Source organism: Ornithorhynchus anatinus, chromosome 5 (genome assembly GCF_004115215.2).
Source record: "Ornithorhynchus anatinus isolate Pmale09 chromosome 5, mOrnAna1.pri.v4, whole genome shotgun sequence".
Lineage (NCBI taxonomy): Eukaryota > Metazoa > Chordata > Mammalia > Monotremata > Ornithorhynchidae > Ornithorhynchus > Ornithorhynchus anatinus.
The window spans coordinates 24,263,545-24,288,120 of record NC_041732.1 but is presented as its reverse complement, the minus strand read 5'-3'; the positions used below and the strand labels follow the sequence as shown (position 1 = coordinate 24,288,120).

At 42.7% G+C, this 24,576-nt stretch overlaps 1 protein-coding gene across 1 annotated transcript in view; it reads right to left on the bottom strand.

The window, feature by feature from the left end:
- Positions 1 to 23,529, bottom strand: part of CHD2 (chromodomain helicase DNA binding protein 2) — a 106,449-nt gene extending 82,920 nt beyond the window's left edge. The window contains 2 exon segments of the mRNA XM_029065848.2: positions 22,390 to 22,521; positions 22,866 to 23,529. Of these exon segments, the coding sequence (XP_028921681.1) occupies positions 22,390 to 22,451 (62 nt within the window). The 5' untranslated portion in view covers positions 22,452 to 22,521; positions 22,866 to 23,529.
- Between the last annotated feature and the right edge of the window lie 1,047 nt (positions 23,530 to 24,576).

Here is a 24,576-nt window from a genome sequence, read left to right as displayed (position 1 = left end):
GTTCAACCCTATACAGAGGCTCTCATGTGTGTTATATTTGTTTGCAGAGGCTAGCCTGTTGCTGTCTCCAAAGCATCTTCACTTTCCATTTAAACCTAACATCTAGGGGTACAATCGATATGGAAATCAAAAACTTTGTATAGGAACTAAAATGTTATGAATAATCGAACTCTTCTGAACACTGCATTCCCATTCAGTTGTTCTTCAGTTCAAAGATGAGGTTTCTGACACAGTGGGTCTGCAACTATGAGGATACGTGTGAGAGAATCATCCTAAATGGTATTTGAGTGCTTACTGTGTGCAGAGCACTGGACTAAGCACTTGGGAGAGTACAATATAACAGTTTGTAGACATGCTCCTTGCCCACAGTGAGCTTACAGTCTACAGTCAAGCGTAGAGTCAAGGTTACAGTCAAGCGCTCCTGCACATTTTGGCCATGAAAATATAACAGTGCAACTTTTTGGGTCTCACCATTTGGGAGTACATCACTGAGACACCATGTTTAAGAGGGGAAAGATAGGTCCTGCCCCAAGGTGCATGAACCTGACTTGTTTTTTGCTGAGAATGATCATTTTAGCCTTAATATGCCAGGTACAACAGAGTAGTTCCTCCCTAACAAACAAATCACATCGGCTAATGTTTATTTGCAAAAAGCACAGACATCATAAATAGTAATAAATGATCATTTAAGTTAGCAAACCCCTAGAGAAAATTGGGGGGTGGGGGGAAAGGGAGAAAGAGACAGAGGAAGAGAAAAAGTAATGGTCTTTCTTCAAGGTTATATCAATTCCATTGTTTAAAGTCAATCCATGATCGACAGTGGCCACGTCCAGAATTCACTGTGGACCTTAAAGGTCTATCAAGAAATGAACTGGGCCAGCCCCTGCTTTCGAGCATTTGAATAAGTGGATAGACCTGGCATAAGAGGAAGCCTTTTCTTAAGGTTTTCGAGGGCTGGAAATGCCACAAACTCCCTTGGTAGCCAATTCCTTGGTTTGATCGCCCATAAGATTCAAGTCCAATCCTCTCTGACTTTAATTTTAACCCCCACTTCCGCTGGGATGGCCCTCGGTGGTTCTGGAGAACAGCTGGTTAGAGACTCCCCTCCACAAAATCCATGAATGCCTTGGAAGACAAGACACCACTTTTACCCTTTCTTCTCTAGGGTGAAGAACTCCCAGTGGTGGAGCTTTTCTGGGAGCACTAACCTTAGCCCTTTATTTTATTGGATTGTGCAGTTCAGGGATGGCCATCTGGTGAGGCCACCAGACAAATGTTTCTTAAAAGGAATGTGCTACGATCCCCTCCCATTTGTTCCTTTTCCCCAGGCAAGGGAGCACCTCTGATGCTGGAACAGAACTAAATTCAGAAATCTGGCATTGCTACCACTGCAAAAGAGCCTCACCATGCATCTCTGTCTCCTCATCCAGCAAGCACTTAACACTTAAGAAGTCCCTGCATGTCTCTACCAGTCTGAAGTAGCAGGGTGCCCATACAATTCTCCAACCTTAAGAAGTTGGCCTCACTCCAGTGTGCTTGTTAAATTAACTTAATGTTTCTTTACACTTTTTACTTTCTACCCAATTGTTCCCTATTTAAGCAGGAATGTTGTTAGGTGGTTAGTAGGGCCCATGCATTTCAAAATTAGGACACCTGGATTCTACTTCCTCAAAACAAAACAAAAAACACCCACACAGTTTGGTCTTCAGTTTCCTAGTAAGATCTGCCTACAAAGCTAAACCAGGAAGTTCAATAAAAGAAATCTGTAAGAACTTAATAATCCTGAAGTACAATACTTCTGCCCTAATCCAAACTTGGAACTGGCAAGTAAATTCTAAACAATTGGGAGCATTGTTCTAGCAACACGTGTGGACTTGCAGGAACAAGGAAGAAACTTCCCCCAAATTAAATGAAACCTGATTTTTTTTTAATGCAGAAGAGCCACCTGAAAAGCCTCATTCATGTATGCTTACATCCCTCCTTTAAATAATGATCAGAAGTTTCCGTACTGGAATGTGAAAGCAAATCCAACATAACACGTCCTTAAAGGAAAAAGGGGAGGGATTTAGGAATGGTCAGAAAGGAAACTTTTACCTAGTTATTTAACACACTTTGCTTCCTCAGGGAACTTTCTTATAAATTACAGTATACTGCTGCAGCTATAAATTCAATCCTAGTTGCAAGTGGCAAAACTAGCTCTCACTCTCTTCTCTCACTCTACATTTCTTAAAAATGGAAAAAACAAACTTGTAAGGTATACTTGTTTTTCTTAATAGTAAAAAATGATTGTACTTTAAAATTCCATCAAGGATCAACTGTCAAGGAATGAAATGCCTTTTTCAATTAGAGGGAGTAACAACCCCTCACAAAATCCTACTCTATAGAAGCTTATATCTTCTGGTTCAGCTAAGGAAGTGATCAGGGAAGAGGTGAGAGGACAGAGATAGCTTTGCATTTGGCAACTTATCACCTTGCGGGACAAAAGCTGACTACAGCCACAACCCTAAACTTAAGAATAATAAGATGTTGTTTTATTAAAGGGAGGGAGATCCCAGTTCAGTTGTTGGGGGTGCGCAACTGGTTTTATTTTTCCACTTTCCAATCCGATGGGGTTTGAAATGGTATTCAGTGTGGGACCGGAAATCAACTGCCAGTAAGACTTCTCCCAAAAAACAGGCTTTGGAGGCCTTTATCCAGTTGATTGATAGTGTTCTTTCTTCCAGCCTCGAGTGATCCATCTGTTAGGAGTAAAACTGTTTTTGAGGTTGCGTTCTTCAGAGTAGCTACCAGAGGGCAGCACTGAAGCACTTCAAGAAAGAAACTAGAAATGCCTGGTTGTCCAGGGCTAGCAGGCAAACTTCCAGGCGCCATTTTACAACACTGGCTCCTCCTCACCTCCTCCATCTTACAATTCCACCCCTGAGAAATACAGTTTCAGTACACTGCAAAAAATAAAAAAATAAAAATGGGAGCGTTTTTCCTGGTTTTTTCCCCAAAAGCTCTTTGTGTCAGGGAGTCTCACCTTCTATAATACCTGGTTAGGTTCCATTCGAATGATATTTCTAGTAAATCTGCACGGCCCATCGAACCAGTTTTTAAACCATTTCACCCAAGTTACAGAGTGGAATAGGTTAAAAAAAAACCCTGGGACAACTTTCAGCACAAATACTGTGCTCTCAAGTTTTAAAGTGATCCAGGTAGCTCAGGAAGCAGTGAGGCCTAGTGCAAGCACATACCTGGGGTCAGGAGACCTAGGGTTCTGGTTCCAGCTCCATCATTTCCCTGCTGTGTGACCTTGGGCAAATCCCTTAACTTCTCTGTATTTTAGTTTCCTTATATCTAAAATGTGGATTACCTACCATCAGCTCACACTGTGATTATATTGTTGATTATACTGTAGGTAACTATTCCAATGATTAGGACAGTGCTTAAATAAGCAGTGGAGTAGTGTGACCTAATGGGTAGAACAAGGGCCTGGGAGTCAAAAGGCCGCCACTTGTCTGCTGTGTACACACCACTTCACTTCTCTTTGCCTCAGCTACCTCATCTGTAAAATGGGGATGAAGTCTGTGAGCCTTAATGTGGGGCAGGGACTGTGTCCAAACCTGAGTTTCTTGTACCTACCCCAGCACTTAGTACAGCACCTGGCACATAGTAAGTGCTTAACAAATGCTATAAAAATGAGTTATTTTATTCCCACTTTCCAGATGAGGAAACTCGAGGCCAAGAGAAGTGAACTCGCTCAAGGTCACACAGCAGGCCACACAGTGGTAGAGCCAGGATGAGAATCTAAGGTCCACTGGCTTAAAGGTCCACATTCTTTCCACTAAAATATGTAGCTTTATAAAGTAATGAGTCCAGTTTGGGATTTGATATGTATGGAATTTGAGAGAATTCCAGAAAAGCATGTGGAAAAAAGGTGGGGGGAGGAGGGGTGGAGTCAAAGGGGTATGGAGAGGGATTTACATGAGAGAAAAAAGGGACAGAGAAAGAAGAGAACGTTGAAGAGTAGACTAACTGAATTCCCAATACAGCCAATTCTCACATAACTGAGCTAGTAGGGGGAGAAGGAAAAATCTCAAACCATATTTGCGATATTTGCTATTACTTAACTTTTCCACCACACCCAATCTCTTAAACAAGCTAGACTTGCAGTGTCTCATTTGAGTTATAACCTCTTTGTCCTTTTATAGTCCACACACTGGATGGTGGTCCCCGAAAAATCACGGGTGGGTCAGCTTTATATGAATAAAAAGTTTTATAGAGGGGCTATTCCCAGCTATGTTGGACAGAGAACAAAAAGAAAGCACGCCTAAACTGCTCAGAAAGCTGTGAACCGAATACAGTTCGGAAACTTCTGATCCCGCAGGTTGCTAGGCATTGGAACAGCTTCCCCAGGGGATGGTGAAATCTCCTACTCTGGAGATCTTTAACAATAGGGCAATCATTTGTTTGAGAAGTGCCTGATGCATGCCTGAGGACAAGTGGGCCAACACTCCCCTGAGGCCTCTTCCCATCCTTTGATCGTATTATTTCAAAGTCGCCTTACAAGGAATTCAAGTTATTTCTCACCCCAATCTGCCGCAAAAGCTCCTTGGGCCCTAACTAATGCCAGTGCTAACAGGCTTCCTCATAAATTGGAATCAAAGTCTTGGGATTTGCTTTTTGGGCAGACTCTGGCAATAGCTCTTGGAACCTCGGAAGAAAATCGAGCTTTTCTAGGCGTACTAATATGGCCTCCAGAAGTTCCCTAGCCAAGGCAGCTTTGATAGTGGGCTACAACAAGCCCAAGAGGGGTGGGAGGGCACAGACAGCCGCATTTCCACCCATTTATTTAGCTTCATAAACATCTAGGATCAGTAAGAGCTCTCTCAACCATGCATATTTTAAGGCCATGCTACAGAAGCAGTGTGACCAAATTCATTCATTCAATAGTATTTATTGAGCGCTTACTATGTGCAGAGCACTGTACTAAGCGCTTGGGATGAACAAGTCGGCAACAGATAGAGACAGTCCCTGCCGTTTGACGGGCTTACAGTCTAATCGGGGGAGACGGACAGACAAGAACAATGGCACTAAACAGCGTCAAGGGGAAGAACATCTCGTAAAAACAATGGCAACTAAATAGAATCAAGGCGATGTACAATTCATTAACAAAATAAATAGGGTAACGAAAATATATACAGTTGAGCGGACGGGTACAGTGCTGTGGGGATGGGAAGGGAGAGGTGGAGGAGCAGAGGGAAAAGGGGAAAATGAGGCTTTAGCTGCGGAGAGAAAGAGGGGGGATGGCAGAGGGAGTAGAGGGGGAAGAGGAGCTCAGTCTGGGAAGGCCTCTTGGAGGAGGTGATTTTTAAGTAAGGTTTTGAAGAGGGAAAGAGAATCAGTTTGGCGGAGGTGAGGAGGGAGGGCGTTCCAGGACCGCGGGAGGACGTGACCCAGGGGTCGACGGCGGGATGGGCGAGACCGAGGGACGGCGAGGAGGTGGGCGGCAGAGGAGCGGAGCGTGCGGGGTGGGCGGTAGAAAGAGAGAAGGGAGGAGAGGTAGGAAGGGGCAAGGTGATGGAGAGCCTTGAAGCCTAGAGTGAGGAGTTTTTGTTTGGAGCGGAGGTCGATAGGCAACCACTGGAGTTGTTTAAGAAGGGGAGTGACATGCCCAGATCGTTTCTGCAGGAAGATGAGCCGGGCAGCGGAGTGAAGAATAGACCGGCATGGGCCTGGGAGAACCTGGGTTCTAATCCCAGCTCTGCCACTTGTGCGTTGTGTGACCTTGGGCAGGTCACTTCATTTAGGTGTGCTTCAAGTTACCTCATCTGTAACACGGTGATTACGACTATGAGTCCCATATAATAATAATAATAATGTTGGTATTTGTTAAGCGCCGAGCACTGTTCTAAGCGCTGGGGTAGACAGAGGGGAATCAGGTTGTCCCACGTGGGGTTCACAGTCTTAAGCCCCATTTTACAGATGAGGTAACTGAGGCACAGAGAAGTTAAGTGGCTTGCCCACAGTCACACAGCTGACAAGTGGCAGAGCCAGGATTCAAACCCATGACCTCTGACTCCAAAGCCCGTGCTCTTTCCACTGAGCCACGCTGCTTCAGGGACTGTGCCCAACCTGATTAGCATGTATTTACCTCAGCACTTAGTACAGTACCTGGCACCAGACACACAAAAAGCTATGGTTCTCAAATGTGGCCATCAACCACAAAAACAAAAGTCCCTGATTCTTTGCTGTACCAGTGGGGTTTGAGACAGGAAGGAACCTGTCCTGCTTGATCCTGTCGCCTGGGTATATGCTCCCTGTGGAGCCGAGTTACCTGTCCAGTTCGATCCCAGCTGGTTACAAACCGTCGTCCCTTCCACACCTGGGAGACCACCTCCTCCTTCCAGGTGGGAGTGGGCAGGGATAATAATAATAAATGTATTTTTTAAGTGTTTTTGATGTGCCAGGCACTGAACTAAGCGCTGGGGTGGATACCAGGAAACCAGGTTGGACAAAGTCCCTGTCCCTCATAGGACTCACAGTCTTAATCCCTATTTTGCAGATGAGGTAACTGAGTTCCAGAGAAGTGAAGTAACTTGCCCAAGGCCACACAGACAAGTGGCAGAGCTGGAATTAGAAAAAACGACCTTCTGACTCCCAGGGCCATGGTCATGGCATGGTGTGCTTTGCAGCTGCCCATCCTGCTATAGAGCCTCTAATTTCTCATCAGTTAGACTGGCATTTGAAAAAATGTCTTTTGCCTTTATGATACACCTTTTCCCTTAAATCACAGCCACCTCTGCTGTATAGTACTCTCCCAAGCACTTAATACAGTGCTCTGCACATAGTAAGTACTCAAATATCAGTGATTTGTTGTGAGCAGAGAATGTCTCTACCAACGGTTATACTGTACTCTCCCAAGCACTTAGTACAGTGCTCTGCACATAGTAAACACTCAATGCATATCAGTGATTTGTTGTGAGCAGAGAATGTCTCTACCAACTGTTATACTGTACTCTCCCAAACACTTCGTACAGTACTCTACAAACGGTAAACACTTAAATACCATTAAAAATATCCATTGCATTTGTTATGTGCTTACTATGTGTCAGGCACAGTATTAAGCACTAGGGTAGTTACCAAATGATCAGGTTGGACACAGTCCATGTCCCACATGAGGCTCACAGTCTTATTCTCCATTTCACAGATGAGATAACTGAGGCACAGAAAAGTTAAGTGCCTTGCCCAAGGTCACACAGCAGACAAGTGGCAGAGCAGGGATTAGAAAACAAGTCCTTCTGGCTTCCGTGTTCTATCCACTAGGCCATGCTGCTTCTCTTGACTGACCTGCTCCCCTCCCACCCCCTCAAAAAGCATTCTCCACAGAGGTCAATAAATCAGTCATACTTATTGAGCACTTCTGTGCAGAGCACTGCTAATAGGCACTTGGGAGGCTACAATATAACAGTTGGTAGACAAAGTTCCTGCCCAGAAAGAGCTTACAGAGTAGAGGGTTCTCTTCCTATTTATATTAGAGATGCTTTGCTCTTTCACAAATTTCAATAATTTTCAACGCCTTACCTCTACAAGCACTTAACAGTAGGAGCAGCAGCAGCAGCCTGGTTTTAAGTTCGGGGGACGGGGAGGGGGACGAGGTTGGGGGAGACAGACATTTTTGCAGTGGTCCCAGTAAGCCTTTTTTCAAAACCACTGTTTTAATACTTGTAATACAGAATTATACTGCAATTTCTACCAAAATAATAATAATGATAATAATTATGGTATTTGTTAAGGGCTTAGTATGTGTCGAGCACTGTTCTAAGCGCTGGGGTAGATATAAGGTAATCAGGTTGTCACATGTGGGGCTCACAGTCTTAATTCCCATAATACAGATGAGGTAACTGAGGCAAAGAGAAGTGGCTTGCCCAAGGTCACACAGCAGACAAGTGGCGCAGCCAGGATTAAAACTCACGTCCTTTGATTCCCAAGCCCATGCTCTTTCCACTAAGCCATGCTGCCCCTTCCTCTCCAAACTGCTACTACATTAATGCAAGCACTTATCCTATCCCGCCTTGATTATTGAATCAGTCTCCTCACTGACCTCCCTGCCTCCTGTCTCTTTCCACTCCAGTCCATACTCCTGTCTCTGCCCAAATTACTTTCCTTCAAAAACGTTCAGACCGTGTTTCTCCACTCCTCAAGAAACTCCAGTGGGTGCCCATCCTCCTCCACATGAAGCAAAAACTCCTCATCATTGGCTTTAAAGCACTTAATCACCTTGCTCTCCCCTGCCTCACCTCGTGGCTCTACTACAATCCAGCCCGCACACTTCATTCCTCTGGTGCTATCCTTTCTCAATGTACCTGAACAGGTTTATCTCGCTGCTGACCTTCTCGCCCATATCCTACCTCTGGCCTGGAACACCCTCCCTCCTCATATCAGACAGAAAATTGCTCTCCCCAACTTCAAAGCCTTCTTAAAGGCATATCTCCTCCAATAAGCCTTCCCTGACAAGCCCTCCTCTCCTCCAACTTTCTGTTCCGCTCATACCTGCTCCCTCATTCAGCCTCCCTCCCTTTCCCACAGCACATATGAATATATCTGTAAATATCTGGAATTTATCTATTTGTCTCAATGTCTGTCTTCCCCTCTAGGCTGTGAGCTCCTTGTGGGCTGATGTGTCTTGATGTTATATTGTACTCTCCCATGCACTGAGTACAGTGCTTTGCACAGAGTAAGCACTCAACAAATACAATTGAATGAATTGGCTTTTAAAGACTGGCTAGCAAGAGAAACTTATGAGGTTCGTAATCACAGGGTTTAGAGTTGCAAGAGGATGAATGACTTGGACATTCAACAAAAAGACAAGAAGCAGTGTGGCCTAATGGATAGAGTATGGATTTGGGAGTCAGAGAATCTGGATTCTAATCCCAGCTTTGCCACTTATCTGCTGTGTGACCCTGATCAAATCACTTTTCTGTGCTTCAGTTACCTATCTATAAAATAGGGATTAAGACTGTGAGCCCCATTTGGGACCTGGACTATGTCCAACCTGATTAGTTTTTATCTACCCTAGCATTTAGTTCAGTGCCTAACACTTAGTAAGTGCTCAAATACCACAAAAGAAAATTACAAATTTATCTTCCACAAACAATAAATTTGACTTTACACTTTCTGGTAGAAAGTATGAGTCCTAGAAAATGGGTTCTACCTTGCAAAAATCTCTTAACTATCCTGGTTGAGAAAATATATGGGTGATTTTTTTTAAGTGACATGAGCAAAAGCTACATTTATCGAGTGCCTGTGTTTTATATAAACGGTGATGAATACCCAAGATATACTACTTTCCATGTCCGCATTCCTTGATGAACTAAGTGCTAAGACTGATACCCATAAAGTGTCTGAAACTTCTGTTGTATGTGTGTCCCCCACATGTCTAGACCCATAGGGAAAATTTAAAAAATACATGAATTACTTTAATGATTTATTCACTATCATCTCTTAATCAGGATACATAGACACCAAGTTGTATTTTTTTCTGACCTCAATAAAACTAACAGGAGACATCTTTAACTTTAAGAATGCAATCTCTACTTTCCCTATGGGTCTCCAATTCTGAGCTAGTCTTTGTAAATCATTTTACTAATAATTTTTAAACCTAGGGCAAGTTTCACCTACTATGCTCCAATTCTGCTCCTCACCTCAAAGCGACCTCCTCCCCTTACCCACAGATCTAGAAAGCAAGGGAAGAAGAGGTTGATGGTACCAAAACACTCCCACTCTCTCTGCTGCCTCCATGAACAGATGTAGTTCCTCCCACCCCTACTATCCAAAGTTAACTGTCTTCGTACATGGAAGATCTATATTCCGGCAATATTTGGAACTCTCCTTTCATTAGAAATGCTTGTTAAAGGCATTTAACCCCAACTGAGGGAAAACACCAAACGCCTCCCATTTTACATCAGAAATTTCATTATAAATATCATTCTGCTTTTTGCACATTACTGTCCTACTTAACATGACATACATATTCTCTCGTAACTTCTACATTCATCCAAGAGTCATTCTAATAACTGGGTATGTGGGAAATATTTCAAGCTTTAACAGGCCTCTGAAGCATTTACAATTAGACCCATTGTACTAATAAAAACAGAAGTCAAGTGATATCTAAGAATACATTACACTGGTTAGTATATTCAAAGAAGGAAGTGCGTGGCCTGAATGACACAGATTCACCTACTATATACTAGGCTCAAACCAAAAACATTCAGAGCAAAGGCATTCAGGGTAACAAAAACCCTGTAAATGATTTTTAGATAAAGTGAATATGTAAACTTCCATAACGAGCATGAAGCAGAGACTTTAAAAAAAAAACCACCAGTATTTGTTTAGCACTCGCTGTGTGTCAGGCACTGAACTAAGCTTTTGGATACATAAATCCTCTCTACATCCTACTCTCTGATGGTGGGGAGCTCCCTCAAGGTTCAGTTCTAGGTTCCCGTCTACCCTCCACCTACACCCGCTCCCTTGGAGAACTCATTTTCTCCTAGGCTTCACCTACCATCTCTATGCGATGATTCTCAAATCTGTATCTCCATCCCTGACCTCTTTTTTTTTCCTCTGCAGTCTCATACTTCCTCCTGCCTTCAGGACATCTCTACTTCCATGTCCTCCCATCACCTCAAACTTTAACATGTACAAAGCATCTTCCCTGCCTTCCCCGCTGACTTTCTCATGCATGTAGACAGCACAGCTATCCTCTCTATCTTACAAGCCCATAACCTTGGCATTATCCTCAACTCATCTCTCTCATTCAACCTACATATCCTGATGGTTCAAACCTCCATAACATCACTAAAATCCATCCTTTCCTCTCCATCCTAACTGCTACCATGTTAATCCAATCACACCTTATCCCGCCTTGACCACAGTATTAGCCTCCTTACTGACCTCCCTGCCTCCTGTCTTTCCCCACTCCAATCCATATTTCCCTCTGCTGCCCAAATCATTTTTCTACAAAATGTTCAGTCCATGCTTCCCCGCTCCTCAAGAACCTCCAGTGGTTGTCCAAACGCCTCCGCATCAAAATCCTCATCGCTGACTTTTAAGCTCTCAATTAGCATGCCCCTTTCTATCTTACCTCACTGATTTCCTACTAAAACCCAGACTGGACACTTCACTCTTCTAATGCCAACCTACCCACTGTACCTCAGTCTCGTCTCACCACCGACCCTTTCCCACATCCTGACTCTGTCCTAGAATAAACTCCCTCCTCATATCTGACAGTCGATCATTCTCCCCACCTTCAAAGCCTTACTAAGAGAACATCTTGTCCAAGAGATGAGAGCAACGTGGCCTAGTGGATAGAACACGGGCTATTCTCTGCACTTGTTACCTCATCTATAAAATGGGGATTAAGACCCAGGCCCATGTGGGAAACAGACTGCATCCAATCTAATTAGCATGCACCTACCCTAGGGTTCAGTACACTGTCCGGCACAAAGTGATCACTTAATACCACAAAAAAGTAAGGAGGCCTTCCCCAACGAAGCTCTTTATTTCCTCTTCCCCCCTCCCTTCTGTATCTCCCTTGCACTTGGATTTGCACCTTTTATTCACACTCTCTCAGTTCCATGGCACTTATGTACATATCTGTAATTTATTTACATTAATGTCTTTCTCTCCCTCAAAACTGCAAGCTCGTTGTGGGCAGGAAAGGTATCTACCTATTGTTATACTGTATTCTCCCAAGCGCTTCATACAGAGCTCTGCACACATTCAAAATCGGCTGATTCATTTTAATTCTGCATTATGCTAGTGCAGGTTCCCTTTCAAGGAGGTCCCAAGAATTTTAGGAATCTAATCTGAAATTAGTACCCAATTAATGCCTTCTAGTGCATAAATTCCTTGTGAGCAACCTACATTTGTATATTAGTACAGCACCCTGCACACAGTAAGCCCTCAATAAATAATATTGACTGGCTAACAGATTCAGTGGCCCAATGAAATTTAGAAGCACAATGGTTAAAAACCACTTTTTTATTGTATTTGTTAGCTGCCAGGCATTGTTTTAAGCACTGGGGTAGATACAAGCAAATCAGGTTGGCCAAAGTTCATGTCCCACTTCGGGGTCTCTCAGTCTCAATCCCCATTTTACAGATGAGTTAACAAGCACAGAGAAGTTAAGTGATTTCCCCAAGGTCACACAGCAGATAAATCACAGAGTGGGATTAGAACCCAGGTCCTTCTGACTCCTAGACCACTGCTCTATCCATTAGAACACACTGCTTCTCATCCAGAAGCAGCCTTGTTTATCCAATTACCTTGTATCTACCCCAGGCCTTTGTACAGTGCCTGGCACACAGTAAATGCTTATATACCACAATTATTATTATTAGATCCAAGTGACAATCACTATTCCTCCCAGATTAGCATATGTGTTGGAAAATCAGGAAGGCAGGATGGCCTAAAGGGGAAAGAGTTCAGGACTATTCACTCACTCCAATCAAGCAATGGGATTTACTGAGTGCTTAATATGTGTGGAGAACAGGTACAATGCAACAGAATTAGGAAACGGGTTCCCTGTCCATAATGAACCTACGGTCCTGAGGGGAAGACAGACATTAATATGTCATTTATAATATATAAAGATGTGCACAGAAGTGTCGTGGGGCTGAGGGTGGGGACCTGGGCTCTGTCACTGGCATACTGTGCACCTTGGGCAGGTGAAGTAGCCTCTCTGGGTTTCATTGTTCTCATCTGTAAAACATGGATAAAGGAGATCATGAGGTCCATGTGGCGCAGGGACTGTTTCACCTCAGAAACAGTTTGTCTCTTAATGGAAAAAGCACAGGGCTGGGAGTCAGGAGAACTGGGTTTTAATGCCCGTTTTGCCACTTGCCTACTCTGTTACCTTGGACAAGTCACTGAAATTCCGGGCTTCAGTTTTCTCAATCTTAAAATGGGAATAGAATATGTTGTGTTGCCGCTACCTCTTAGCCTGGGAGCCCCATGTGGGTCAGGGACTGTATTTGAATATATCTACACTAGCTCTTAACATAGTGTTTGGCACACAGTTAGCCCTTAAAACAACTGTACTGACCTTGTTTCTACATTACTTAGCACAGGTGCTTAATGATGACATTAAAAACAAAACCAGAAAGGTGGGATACTTTAGAGTTTAAACACATCTGCAGTTGGACCAGGAAGTATACTTTGTTAAGTTTATGCATTACCTAACCACACTTTTTTTTAAAAAAAATAAGCAAACTCTTAATTCCCATGGGTTCAGATAAAATACCCGTTTGCTTTCACTTGGAACCTTAAGATTAACTTTTATATAAGGCAATAAGTTTAAGACTTTTCTAGTCGGATGTGGCAATAATCGCCAGGCAACCAATACTTGGAATAAAATGCCACCTGACAAAAAAGTACCAGATACCCAGGCCAAGACCCTTCCCCCAATCACTAGTACTCTCCTGATAGCAGTTGGGCAGGGAGGAAAGGAGAGAAATAAACACTTCCCTCCTCATTACCTAGTTTTGCATTCCACCTTCAGCTCCCACTTAATTGACAGAGAACAGCCCCCTTCCTTTTCAAACTAGTTCTCTTACCCAACCATATTAGTGAAGGCTTGGTTCCTGCAAATTACCTTACCTTATTCACATACCTGTTCCGCCCTGCATCCCCCATCCAGCTGGCCTCAGAGAAGATGGCAATAGTCCTCCCACAGTATCTGGCAGGGCCAATGGCTGCCTCAGTATTTGCAATTAAAGCAAACCAAATAGCCACCCCAACAGGGGTGCAAACATCAAATTCAACAGACCCAGGTGTTAGACCCATGAAAATGGTGTCTTCCTTTGACCTTGACTGGGGGTGGGGGGGAAGGGGGAGATTCTCTGCAAGAACTCTCAACAGGTTAAGTCAGATTGCTAATGGCACCTCGTTTACCCCAGGGGGAGAAGAATGAGCACACTTTCTTCCTGCAGTGCTTATAACTCCTTCCCCATAGCCCCCCTAAACCCCACTCTTAACATTCCCTTGTAATCCTCCACTATCTGGTTGGCAAATGTTACACCATGCCAGAGAAATGAGGCATCCGGTGGGCAATGTAGCCAAGGCAAATAAATAGCTGCTGACCTCTCTACATAGTCCAACTTTAACTCACTCTAGCCCCAGGCCACAGGCTAGAAACTCCCCCACCCCCCTCCACACCAGGCCTTTCTTAATTACTTGTCATGGAACCACTGGGAAAATGATTTTCACTAGGACCCAGGATTAGCACACCACCTCTAAACACACACACACACACCCATCCCCCCCCCCCCCAACACACACACACACTCTCTCTCCAGCCCCACCACCGATTATGGGAGTGAATCCCAAGATCTGACCAGTCCAGATATGAATCCCTGGTGTTCAATCAATCTTAAGATTCAAGATTCAAATCAATCTTAAACATGTAAATAAGTCCAATTGTCATATAAATCTCTTCCTCCAGTTCCTTGTGGATCACATGAGGTAGTAAGAGGAATACATGAATAACAGGAAGAGTAGGATGAATAAGGAAGCAGAATGACCTAGTGGATAGTGCACTGGCCTGAGTCAGAGAAGGCCCTGGATTTTAATCCTCGTTCTGCCACTTGTTTGCTGTGTGACCCTGGGGAAGTCATTTCACTTCTCTACTATGCCTCAGTTACCTCATCGGCAAAATGGGGATTATGACTGTGAGCCCCATGTGGGACAAGAACTGTGTCCAACCTGACTAGCCTGTGTTTACCCCAGCACTTTGTACAGTGCCTGGCACACAGTCAGCTCTCAACAAATACCACCAAAAGAAAATGGGAAAGAGATGTAAATCAGCAACAACGAGCAACTATCTCTTCACCCTTAACTACATTATATTAGTATTTCACTACAAAAGTATATGAAAGAATTAACTCCTCAAAAGGGAAACAGCCAAATTCAATTCCCCATCTGCTACATTTCCCATTGGCTTTTACTGGAATTTTGCCTACCACCCAAGGCTTACCTATTTACTATCAAAGTGGTTATTTTGCTTACTAATCTTAAAAGGTAAAAGACTTAGGATACAAAAGCATTTCAGAACCTAATCATTACTCAAAAGTGTGTGGAAGAAAGCTATCCAGAGGATCTTAAATTGTTTATAGCTAAGACTAGATATTGCTCTACCTTTCACTGGCTTCTCATCAAGCCCCTTTATCAGTTAGCTTTAGGAGAAAGGGGTGACTTCCAGATAATAATTTCAAACAATAAAGATTTAACAGTTACTCTACAAAGCAGGTTGAATGGTACCACCCACCCAAACCACAAGAAGTTTACATATAGTTTGGAGGAGTCTGAAGTGCCTCAAAATAATCTTTAGTGAATTTGTGTTTACTCATTTCTTGTGAGAATTCTAAAGCATTCTGGGAGCATATGTCTCCCAGAAGACTTTCAGCTAACAGCAAAAGGGTTCTGTCACTAATTTTTAAAGATAATTCTGATTAAAAGAACACTCCCTAAAAACCACACTTTCTTCATTATTCAGTGGATACGATACTCAATACATGAAAGATGATCACAAATTACGGCATTCCATGAATGTTATTCTCCCTCTCCTCACTAAACTCTGGTCCACGGCTCAACAGTAACAGTAGTTCTTGAAGTGGAAGAGTGCCCGCTGGGGCAAAAAAAGTCTGACCAATCGGACCCAACCACCACCTTCAGGGCCTTGGAAGCAGTGTGGAAAACAAGCTGGCTGCCCTACGTGGTGAGGTCTCTGGGGCCAACGATGGAGCCCGACTGGCACAGTCTTCTGAGGCTCTTCAATGCTGCAAGTCGCTTGGTCCACAAATGTGTTGTGTAAGTAAATCTGGAAGCCATGTGCTATCCACCTCTGCCTGGCTACTCCCTTGCTGTACCTACTACACCAGCAGCAACCAAGTGTATGAGGGGTGCTGCACAAACCCCCAGCCCTAGGATCAATTCCTTTGCATATGGTTTCTCGGCTTGCATCTCCCTTTGACAGACGCTCACCTGTTGCTCGACTGGAGATTTCACACCATTATACTGCATTCTCCAATAAAAGCGAAGCACTTCTACTATTAGAACTATTCAGAAAACTCTCCAAATAAGTTTGCTCTAGCTTCTCTCTGAACTAGTTACTCAGAGTAACCAGGAAATTCAGAGTAATGACAGAAAATAGGATACATCTCGGCACAATGTTCAACCTCATGGCATAATCCTGGACATCCACTTCAAAATTGTAAAAGTTGGGGGAGGAATGCCATTGCAGAGCACAATTCCTCAAATCGTTCTGAGTTTTTGATAGGGTCACAAACCAGATTCCCTCAAGAGAGGAATTTTATTACTTAATTTACAATCAATGCTCATTTCAAACAATTTGCCTCTCCCTCCTCCCCCTGTGATTACCCATTAGAACAGGTCAACAATTCCTCTGGGGTGTAACTGGAAAGCAGCAATGTAGGCACCAAACAGCAGGCAAAGGGAAGAACAAAATAACTGAAGGGCAAACCAGTCTTTTCTATTTATGCATCTCCTCTATACAGAAAAATACTCAATATGCAACAAACATAGAAAAGGCTTTTCAGCTCACAGAGCAGCATCACAGCAGATGTCTGTATGCTAACGAGTCATATAGGGGAATTCTGTTTTACTCAAAGCGATACATAACACGGGAATTTCTACTCTAGCATAATGTGCAAAACTTAATGAGAGTGTGGATTCCACTTAGCACATTAGCAAAAATCAGCAAGTACTTGGTTTCTGCTTTTATCCTAAGAGCTCGACAGTGTGTTTCCTTTTATGCTCCCAATTGTATTGGTGTAGAAATAAACTGAGCAGTATACTGAGTACTGGTTTCTTACTTCCTTTTAAGTTACTTGCTTTAGGCCACACAGCAAAGAAACAACTAGAGAAAAATGTTTGAACTCAAATTCCTCAAATTCCAGTGCACAGGTTCATTTGGACGAACCTACTCAGTTAAAACAGCAAGGACTGGATTTCATTTCTGCTGACTTGACTGTAAAAGACAAAATACAGGCAACCTGCAACTCTCTCCTGAACTCAGGAGGTGGTCCTACTATTCAGGGATCAAAATATATGGCTGTGCTTTCTCTATATACACTTGCTAGCAAATTCCCACAATCTGGAATTTCTTCCCCAACATTACTATTTTATCACACTTAAAATTGCAAGTAGTTGGTGCTCCTTAAAGAGTAAGGTCAAAGTAAGCCTTTCTTTTTCAACAGGCTCACAACTAAGCAATTTCTACTTCACGCAGTTACTGAAAAAGAAAAAAAATATTATTAGAATATAATCAGTTCACATTAAAGCTAATTACTTATACTTTGTGGATGTGTAAAAAAAACAAAAAAAACCCAGCTCCAGTACAAGAGAAACAAAAGCAAAGGCTTAACTGTAAAATCTGAGAACCCTCTCCCTATATCTTTCCCTTTTGTAGTGACAAAAGCTGCAATAAAATTTGCAGTAGTATCTTCAAGCTTTATTTATTGCTCCAAATGCAGCGGCCAATTAAGTTAGAAGAAGCTCAATCAGAAGTTTTCCAGGGTGTTGCCAAGGTTACCTGGAATACAATAGCATGTTTAAACTCTCTCCTGAGATCTACCTCATTTCAAAATATTCTATAATAAAACTCCCTAGTAATAATAATAGTACTCGTGGTGGTGTTGAGCACTGTGTGGCAAGCACTCTGCTAAACTCTGGTGTCTAAAACCATCAGAGCAGACACAGTACCTGTTCAACATGGGGGGCAGGGGGGCTGTGAGGGAAAGGGGAGTCACAGACAATTCCCTTCAGAATTCCTTTATCGAGTCACCTAGTAATACTTCAATGTCTACTATTCAACAGCTTTAAGTCTTGATTTTTTGCAGATGGGATGGATTTGGGAATTATACAGGTCAGCATCAGAGAGCCAACCAACGTGGATCCCTTTACTTGCATCACTGACATGCTTTTTGATATTAAGCAAATCATTTAATCTTTCCATCCCCCATTTGTTTTCTTGGAATTTGAGGGGAAGGAACAAAATAATAGAGTTTAATGAGCTTCCCTTTGGGGAATCAGCCCTTGAAAAGCACATCTGACATCCCTGAATAATGAGAACTGAAAGAGAACATCTTATTTGCTTTTAATTTTTGGAGTACATTGCGGGTAGGGAGAATCCAATCCTCGAATCAGGTCCAAAGCATCATTTAGGATCACAAAAATCCATCTGCGATTTCAGGTTGAGAGAGCGAAAGCTATCACTTCCTCCCCGCCAAACAAGCTCGGTCACTTGAGCAGAAGGGATCCACATGAAGCAATTCAGAGATTTTCCCAAAAAACCTCAATCTCTTGTTACTCTCTTTCCATCTGTTGCTTCCAAGGTAAACGGCAGCAGCGTACAGTTAAACTAAAATCGCCGGTCCGTCCGTCGGCTTCTTCTTCCTCCATCCCGGAAGGCAGACTGTACTCTCAAATGCTGTTCTCCCAGCTGGCTGAGTGAGCCAGTGGGTGAGCTAGCGAGCGAGCTAGCTGTAGCTGTAGTGCCAGGAGAAGGAGAGGCTTTGACAGGCAGCGAGCGAACGCTGACACGACTGGGAAGCAGGGCTCTGCTGCTGCTTCCCTTACAGAGCCTCCACTGTTGACCCTCCTGTTACCAAGTGAGCTCACAGCCAATGAGACTCCACAGCACACACAAGACGGCCTTTGAACTCCCCACCAGCAACTTCCTGCTGTTTTTAGAGTACACAGTGCAATGCAGTATGTCTGTCAGCTATGCGGCACAAAGGAACAGCCATTTTGTGACTGAACTGGACCTGCACCAAGATGCCACGAGCCTTTATATTTCTGTTGCTCCGAATCCACATCGGATTATTTTCCTTTTTACTCGGCTTCTAGGGCTCCCTCTGCACACCTCTGTGTCGAGAGGAGGGTTCAAAGCGCACCCCTCTTCGAAAAACTGTATTTTCGAAGAAACTACATAAAATGGCTGCCACAGACTGCATGTCTTATTCCACATTCTGCTGCATTATGCAATCCCTGAAGCCACTGCCTCTGGCAGCAACTGTTAAACGTTAGCTTCTTTATGAAAAACAAGTTTCCACGTAAAGGGTCCTCTCAACAGAAAGGACAGTCCGAAACAAATACAAACCATTTTCACATTAGAGGAGTAAACGACGACACTTTAAAATGAAGAAAAAGACCAGTCCCGAAACAACCAAATACCCCTGAGAAATGCCTATTTTCCAAACCTACTCCCTTCCTCCACTTACCAGTCAGTGTCATTGTAAACTAAACAAAAAATAACCCAAATTATTTAAGTAAAACCTCGCTGCACCAAGAGGTAGGTTTTTATTTAAAAAATTGGGAGCTACATCCAAATGCAGTACTGTTCTTAAAAATGCGGTTCCATATGGCCAAAATAGGTGCAGCATTTTAATCTGCACTTCAAACTAAGAGTTTATATGCCCATTTAAAAATCAGAATAAAATATTAAAACATCTTAGAGAGTGAAATCCTAATTGCAGTGAAAAAATAGGAAGAGTGCACTTCTGAAATGAAAGTAACTTCCACAACTGCCTGCCACAAATTTGCTAGCAAATACAAAATGGCTGGAAAGCCTTAAAAGCCAAGTTGGAATCAAATGGCATTCTTACCAAAATTCAGTGTGACTACCAAACATCTGCTCAGGCACCTATATTGAGTTCCCTAATTCCAAAGAGATGCTATGTAAAGACCCACGGTTCTGCTGAACACGTGACTAAATGGTTCCATCAATCAATCGATGGTATTTACTGAGCTCTTACTCTGCGCAGAGCGCTGTAGTAAGGGTTTGGGAGAGAGTACAATGCAACAGAATTAGCAGGCGGGTTTGCTGCCCATAAGGAGCTTACAGTTACCTCCAAGTCACTTTGAAATTAAAAATGTTTTTTCTTCCCAGTTAGTTCTCAGAGGACTTTGCATTCTAAATATTTCTTGCTTTTCTTGATCTTGAACCTAACAATTCAAGTAACATACTCCAAGCATGAGACTTCAAAGGCCCTAAGCACAATACCTACAGTTCCATAAAAAGTCGAGAGGGAGAAGTGGGAGGAGGGGAAAGGGGGGAGGGGGTGGAGTGCTGCCAGAAGTTCAGAACTTTCTACTTTACCTCCACCCTATTTACTCACTTTTAGCTCACTAGTCTATGATAGAGGAAGTCATATTACACAACCACATAATCAACACAATACTGAGGTGCTTTGGAGATGGCTCCACCAGTGAAGATTGTGTAGTTGTAACTATGTACTTGGTATGCATGTAATTTTTTCTGGGTAACAGTAGCACAAGTAGGTCATTTTTTAATGTCATGTGTCCACATTTTGAACTGAGTTTCTCAGAAAAAAAAATAATTTATGACATTCAGCAGTCCCAAGTTCACTTCAGTTTGATACTGATGGAATCAAATGTACAAATATGTTTTTTTTTTCCTCGGTTGTTCCCACCCTGCCAGTGGGGAAGTGCATATTAACAGCTTCAAGTGTTTTTCCAGTTAAGGGCAAGAAAATAAAAGTAAACATAATGTTGTGCTTTTTTTTTTATTTGCAACTCCAAGGTGAAACAGCTTGAAGAATGATATAAACACATGATCTTTGATACATGAAAGCAAAACACCCATGTGAATCTATGCAAATCTTACACCCCTGGGAATAAGAATTAAAAGTGCTGAGTCTATGATCCCACCTCTGATTTGTCGATTTAACTAGATAGCAAATCCTCCCTTTCCTATTTGTCAGTGTTTCCTATTCCTCTCGGTTTCCCCTCAACCACCACCGCCCCCCCCCACCCCCCCAATCTTAATTCAAGATTTTCAGTGGTTCTCTTTTCAGTCCTGTGTCTTTTTTAAAAACTTGAACTCTTATTTTCAAAAGCTAAGGGATCCAGCTTGTGTGATGATTCAGTAAGGCTTTGAAAACTAAGGTACATAAAAAATAAAAATGTAATAGTTCAAAGTTTTATCCCAGTATATTTAAAAAATACCAAGCCTATTTAGTTTGGGCATAAATTTAATGTTTGCAGAGAATTGGCCAAGATACAATGCACGCTATGTGATAAACTTGCCTAACATTGTTATAGTATTAGATGTATTAACACATTTCCAAAAAGGATGGAATGCAAATCTGAGAAGCCGGAGGGGGGGAAAAGAGGGGGGAGGGGAAAAGAAATTCCAAAATAATCTTGTCCACTTTTTGCCATTATACAATATGAAAATTGATAATACTCTACAGTAAGTACTAGACATGTTATAAACTGAATTCAGACTTTTCAAAATATTTCACAAAGGTTCAAACACAGAATACATTTTGTTATCTTTTATTATCTATTCAGTACAAGACACTCCAACGACAGTGGAGAAACAGAACAGGTTATCATAGTTACATTTGAAACTGCAAAAAGGTTGCAAAATACACCGAAAAAGCTATTGATATAAACTGACTGTTTTTTAAAACGTGGGCAACTTGGATAAAATATTTCACCTACAAATAAAAAAGCAGTCCTGTTACTTTTTTTAAAAAATCTAAATTTTGGAACTCTCTCCGAAAATAAACATCCCGATTTTAAAGCAGAAAAGTAAACAAACAAAATCACCGTAAGTAATAATGCCACCTAAAACAAAGCCCGCAAACATAAGCATTCCGAGATTCCTGTGAATAATCCCATATTTGAATTTATATACACATGAACTACAATCAGGAAGAAAAGGTTGGATAAACAGCATCAAAATGTCCTAAAATGCCAATACTATCAAGAAATAGACCGGTCCACTAAAAATATAAACTAAAGTCCTTCCGTGAGAGAGACCTATTTTGATTTTGGCTTTAAAATGAACATTTTTTCATTCATCTAACTTTCTCCGGTACCTATTTACTATAATTTACTACTACTAGGCTCCTCTATGGCCCTCACTTAAAGTTTAGACATCCTAGATTCTTCAAAGAAAAAATTTGCCTTGTATGTAAAATGGTGCAATGCAGCAATGGCTAAACCGACAAGGTCATTTTTCTGCAGCACAAAAACCTAAAAACTGAAATTTAGTGACGGAAAAACTGTGCTTCACAGGAAAGGCTTCCCTAGATCAAGGTACATTACCTTTTGACTACTACATGGGCCTTTAAGTCACATCACAACTTTCAGAAATCGCTACGAAAAAATTAGGGTGTGGCATATTAGGAACCTCAAGGTCATCGCTTAAAAAAAAAGTAATTCCAAACACCAAAATGTTCGGTATTAAATGCAGACAAAAATCCATGGCTGTCAAGGTAAACAATGTATGCTGAGATTTTCCCCCCCTCCCCCTCCCAAAAAAAGGAAAAAGGGAAGAAAGTTGATAGCTCATACCTCGAAGCATTGCTGTGGACAGAACCGTCCTCTTCTTGGCTTTTGTCTTTATTTCTCATCATCTTTTAATTCTTAAATATTATGGGGGGAGGGGGATCTGTGTTGCTTTGAAGTCCTGTGCCCAGGTATTTACTGTCAAAAGTTGAAAGAAAGGTAAGGTCCCAGCTTCTATCATCGGTTTCATTATCAGGAACAATGTCCTGACGCTGCAAGGATAGTTATAACAATGCCACAGCTCACACCACAAGTCAGGAAAAAATAAAAAACCCGGTAAGGTATGTTTTAAATCGAAGATAAGCCGTCCAAGGGGGAGCATCCTCCTCGGTGGGGAAAGTTTCCCAAAGTAACACCACTCCATACAAAAAACAATCTCTGTAATCTTATTGCGTCATCCGAGAGCCGCTCAAATGAATCGCAAATTAAACCAACTTCGGCCTAAAAATCCTTAAAACCATCAAAACCGATCGTGAACCTACCTGCTCCATGTAGCCGGTCCGAAGCGAGAGTCCTATCTAGCAGTGGGAGCAGCATTCGATCCCGAATGATTTTTCCCCCAAAAACGCTAAGTGCTCTCATAAAAAAGCCCGAAAAAATAAATACCAACGATCCCCAAAGTGCTGATTGTTCATGCAGAAGCGGCGATAATTAATACCCCCCTAAAAAAAAAAAAAAAAAAAGAAGGTCCGGGAGGAGGAAGGGAAAAAAAAAAAAGCTCATTAGGAGAGCGCACAAAAATGGAGGTGCGCCATGGCTTCTAAGCTGGAAAAAACAACGACCTGGGCTCTCTCTACGGCTTCTGCTTTCCAACAAGGCACGAGCAGAGAGCCCCCAAAAGCTGCTTTTCTCCCTGAAAAAGGGTCGGATCTGCCCCAGTAGGTCTCCAGAAGAGGCAGGGGCTTGCGGGGGCCCCCTGAGGCGGCCCCAAAGTTGGGGAAAGTTGCGGAAAGTGTGGAGAAGGCAGGGAGCTGAGCGCTCTCTCTCTAAGGCACAGCCGCCATCTAGAGCCTCCTTCCCAGCTCTGAGAGCTCTGCCTTTGATTGACACTCTCTACATTTACCCCACAACTCAGGTGATGTACCATAGACCCACCCCTTCATTTCTACCAAAAAAAAAAAAAGAAAAAGAAAAAAAAAGAGAGAGGGCTTCCATCGAAAGGGAGCCTGAGGACCCCCCAGCCCCCCACCCCAGACCCCTGGATTCTTCAGATCACCCCACGGAGAGGGGGGGAGGGGGGAAGGGGTGGGTGGATCTTAACCCCATCTGTTTCTGCCACCCTTTCCCAGCCAAGGAGAAATGTAATTTGTTCCTTTTGTTTAAAAATCAGATGAATATTGCAGTCCTCCAGCTAAAATTACTTCCTCTCTGGACAGGAAGTGGGGCTCTAACAAGCCATTTTGAAAGAATGGGAGCTCTTGGACTCAACCACGGCTTTAACACCATTTAACCTTGAAAATTTACCCCCGGTGGGTGAGCTGGGTTTTTCGATCCAGGCAAAACGAGTCATCTTCCATCAAAATATCTCCACTTCTTCCTTAATTATAACCCCTGAAAATAAATTTTCAAGGAAATGCAAAAGCTCCTTGCCACCCCCTGAGGGGGAGGGGGAGAGAGGGGAAAACTAACATTTCTACTCAAGAGCGCCTCCCTGGTGTTCCATTTTATTACCACCAAAAACTCAAGTCATTCTTTTTCTCAACACGAATCCATCGGTGGTATTTATGGTGCGCTTCCTAGGGGCGGAACACTGTTCAAAGCGCTTGGGAGAGCTCAGTACAACAGAATCAGCAGACGCGTTCCCCACCCACAACGAGCTTACAGTCTAGGTGCGAGCTTTTCTGTTTTCCAGGGGGGCGGGGGTTTAACCCACTGGGGAGAACGTCGGAAAGTCAATAAAAGGAGTCTGGTAACCAGTTAGTTGCCAAAATAAAGGGTGAGTTGCAAGCCAAAGCTTAAAAACAGTGCTTGGCACATAGTAAGCGCATAACAAATACCATAATTATTATTATGAGCCAAACACACTCCAGGAAAATACCCTAGTTCTATGAAACTGAACCATTCAGTACATTCCTCGCACGAGACCACACCCATAACATCCAACCAGAAGGGACTATTTAAGGAAATGAACCAGAATCCAATCTCTTAGTGAATCTGCTTTCTCAAAAATATACAAATTACCAGTAATTCATC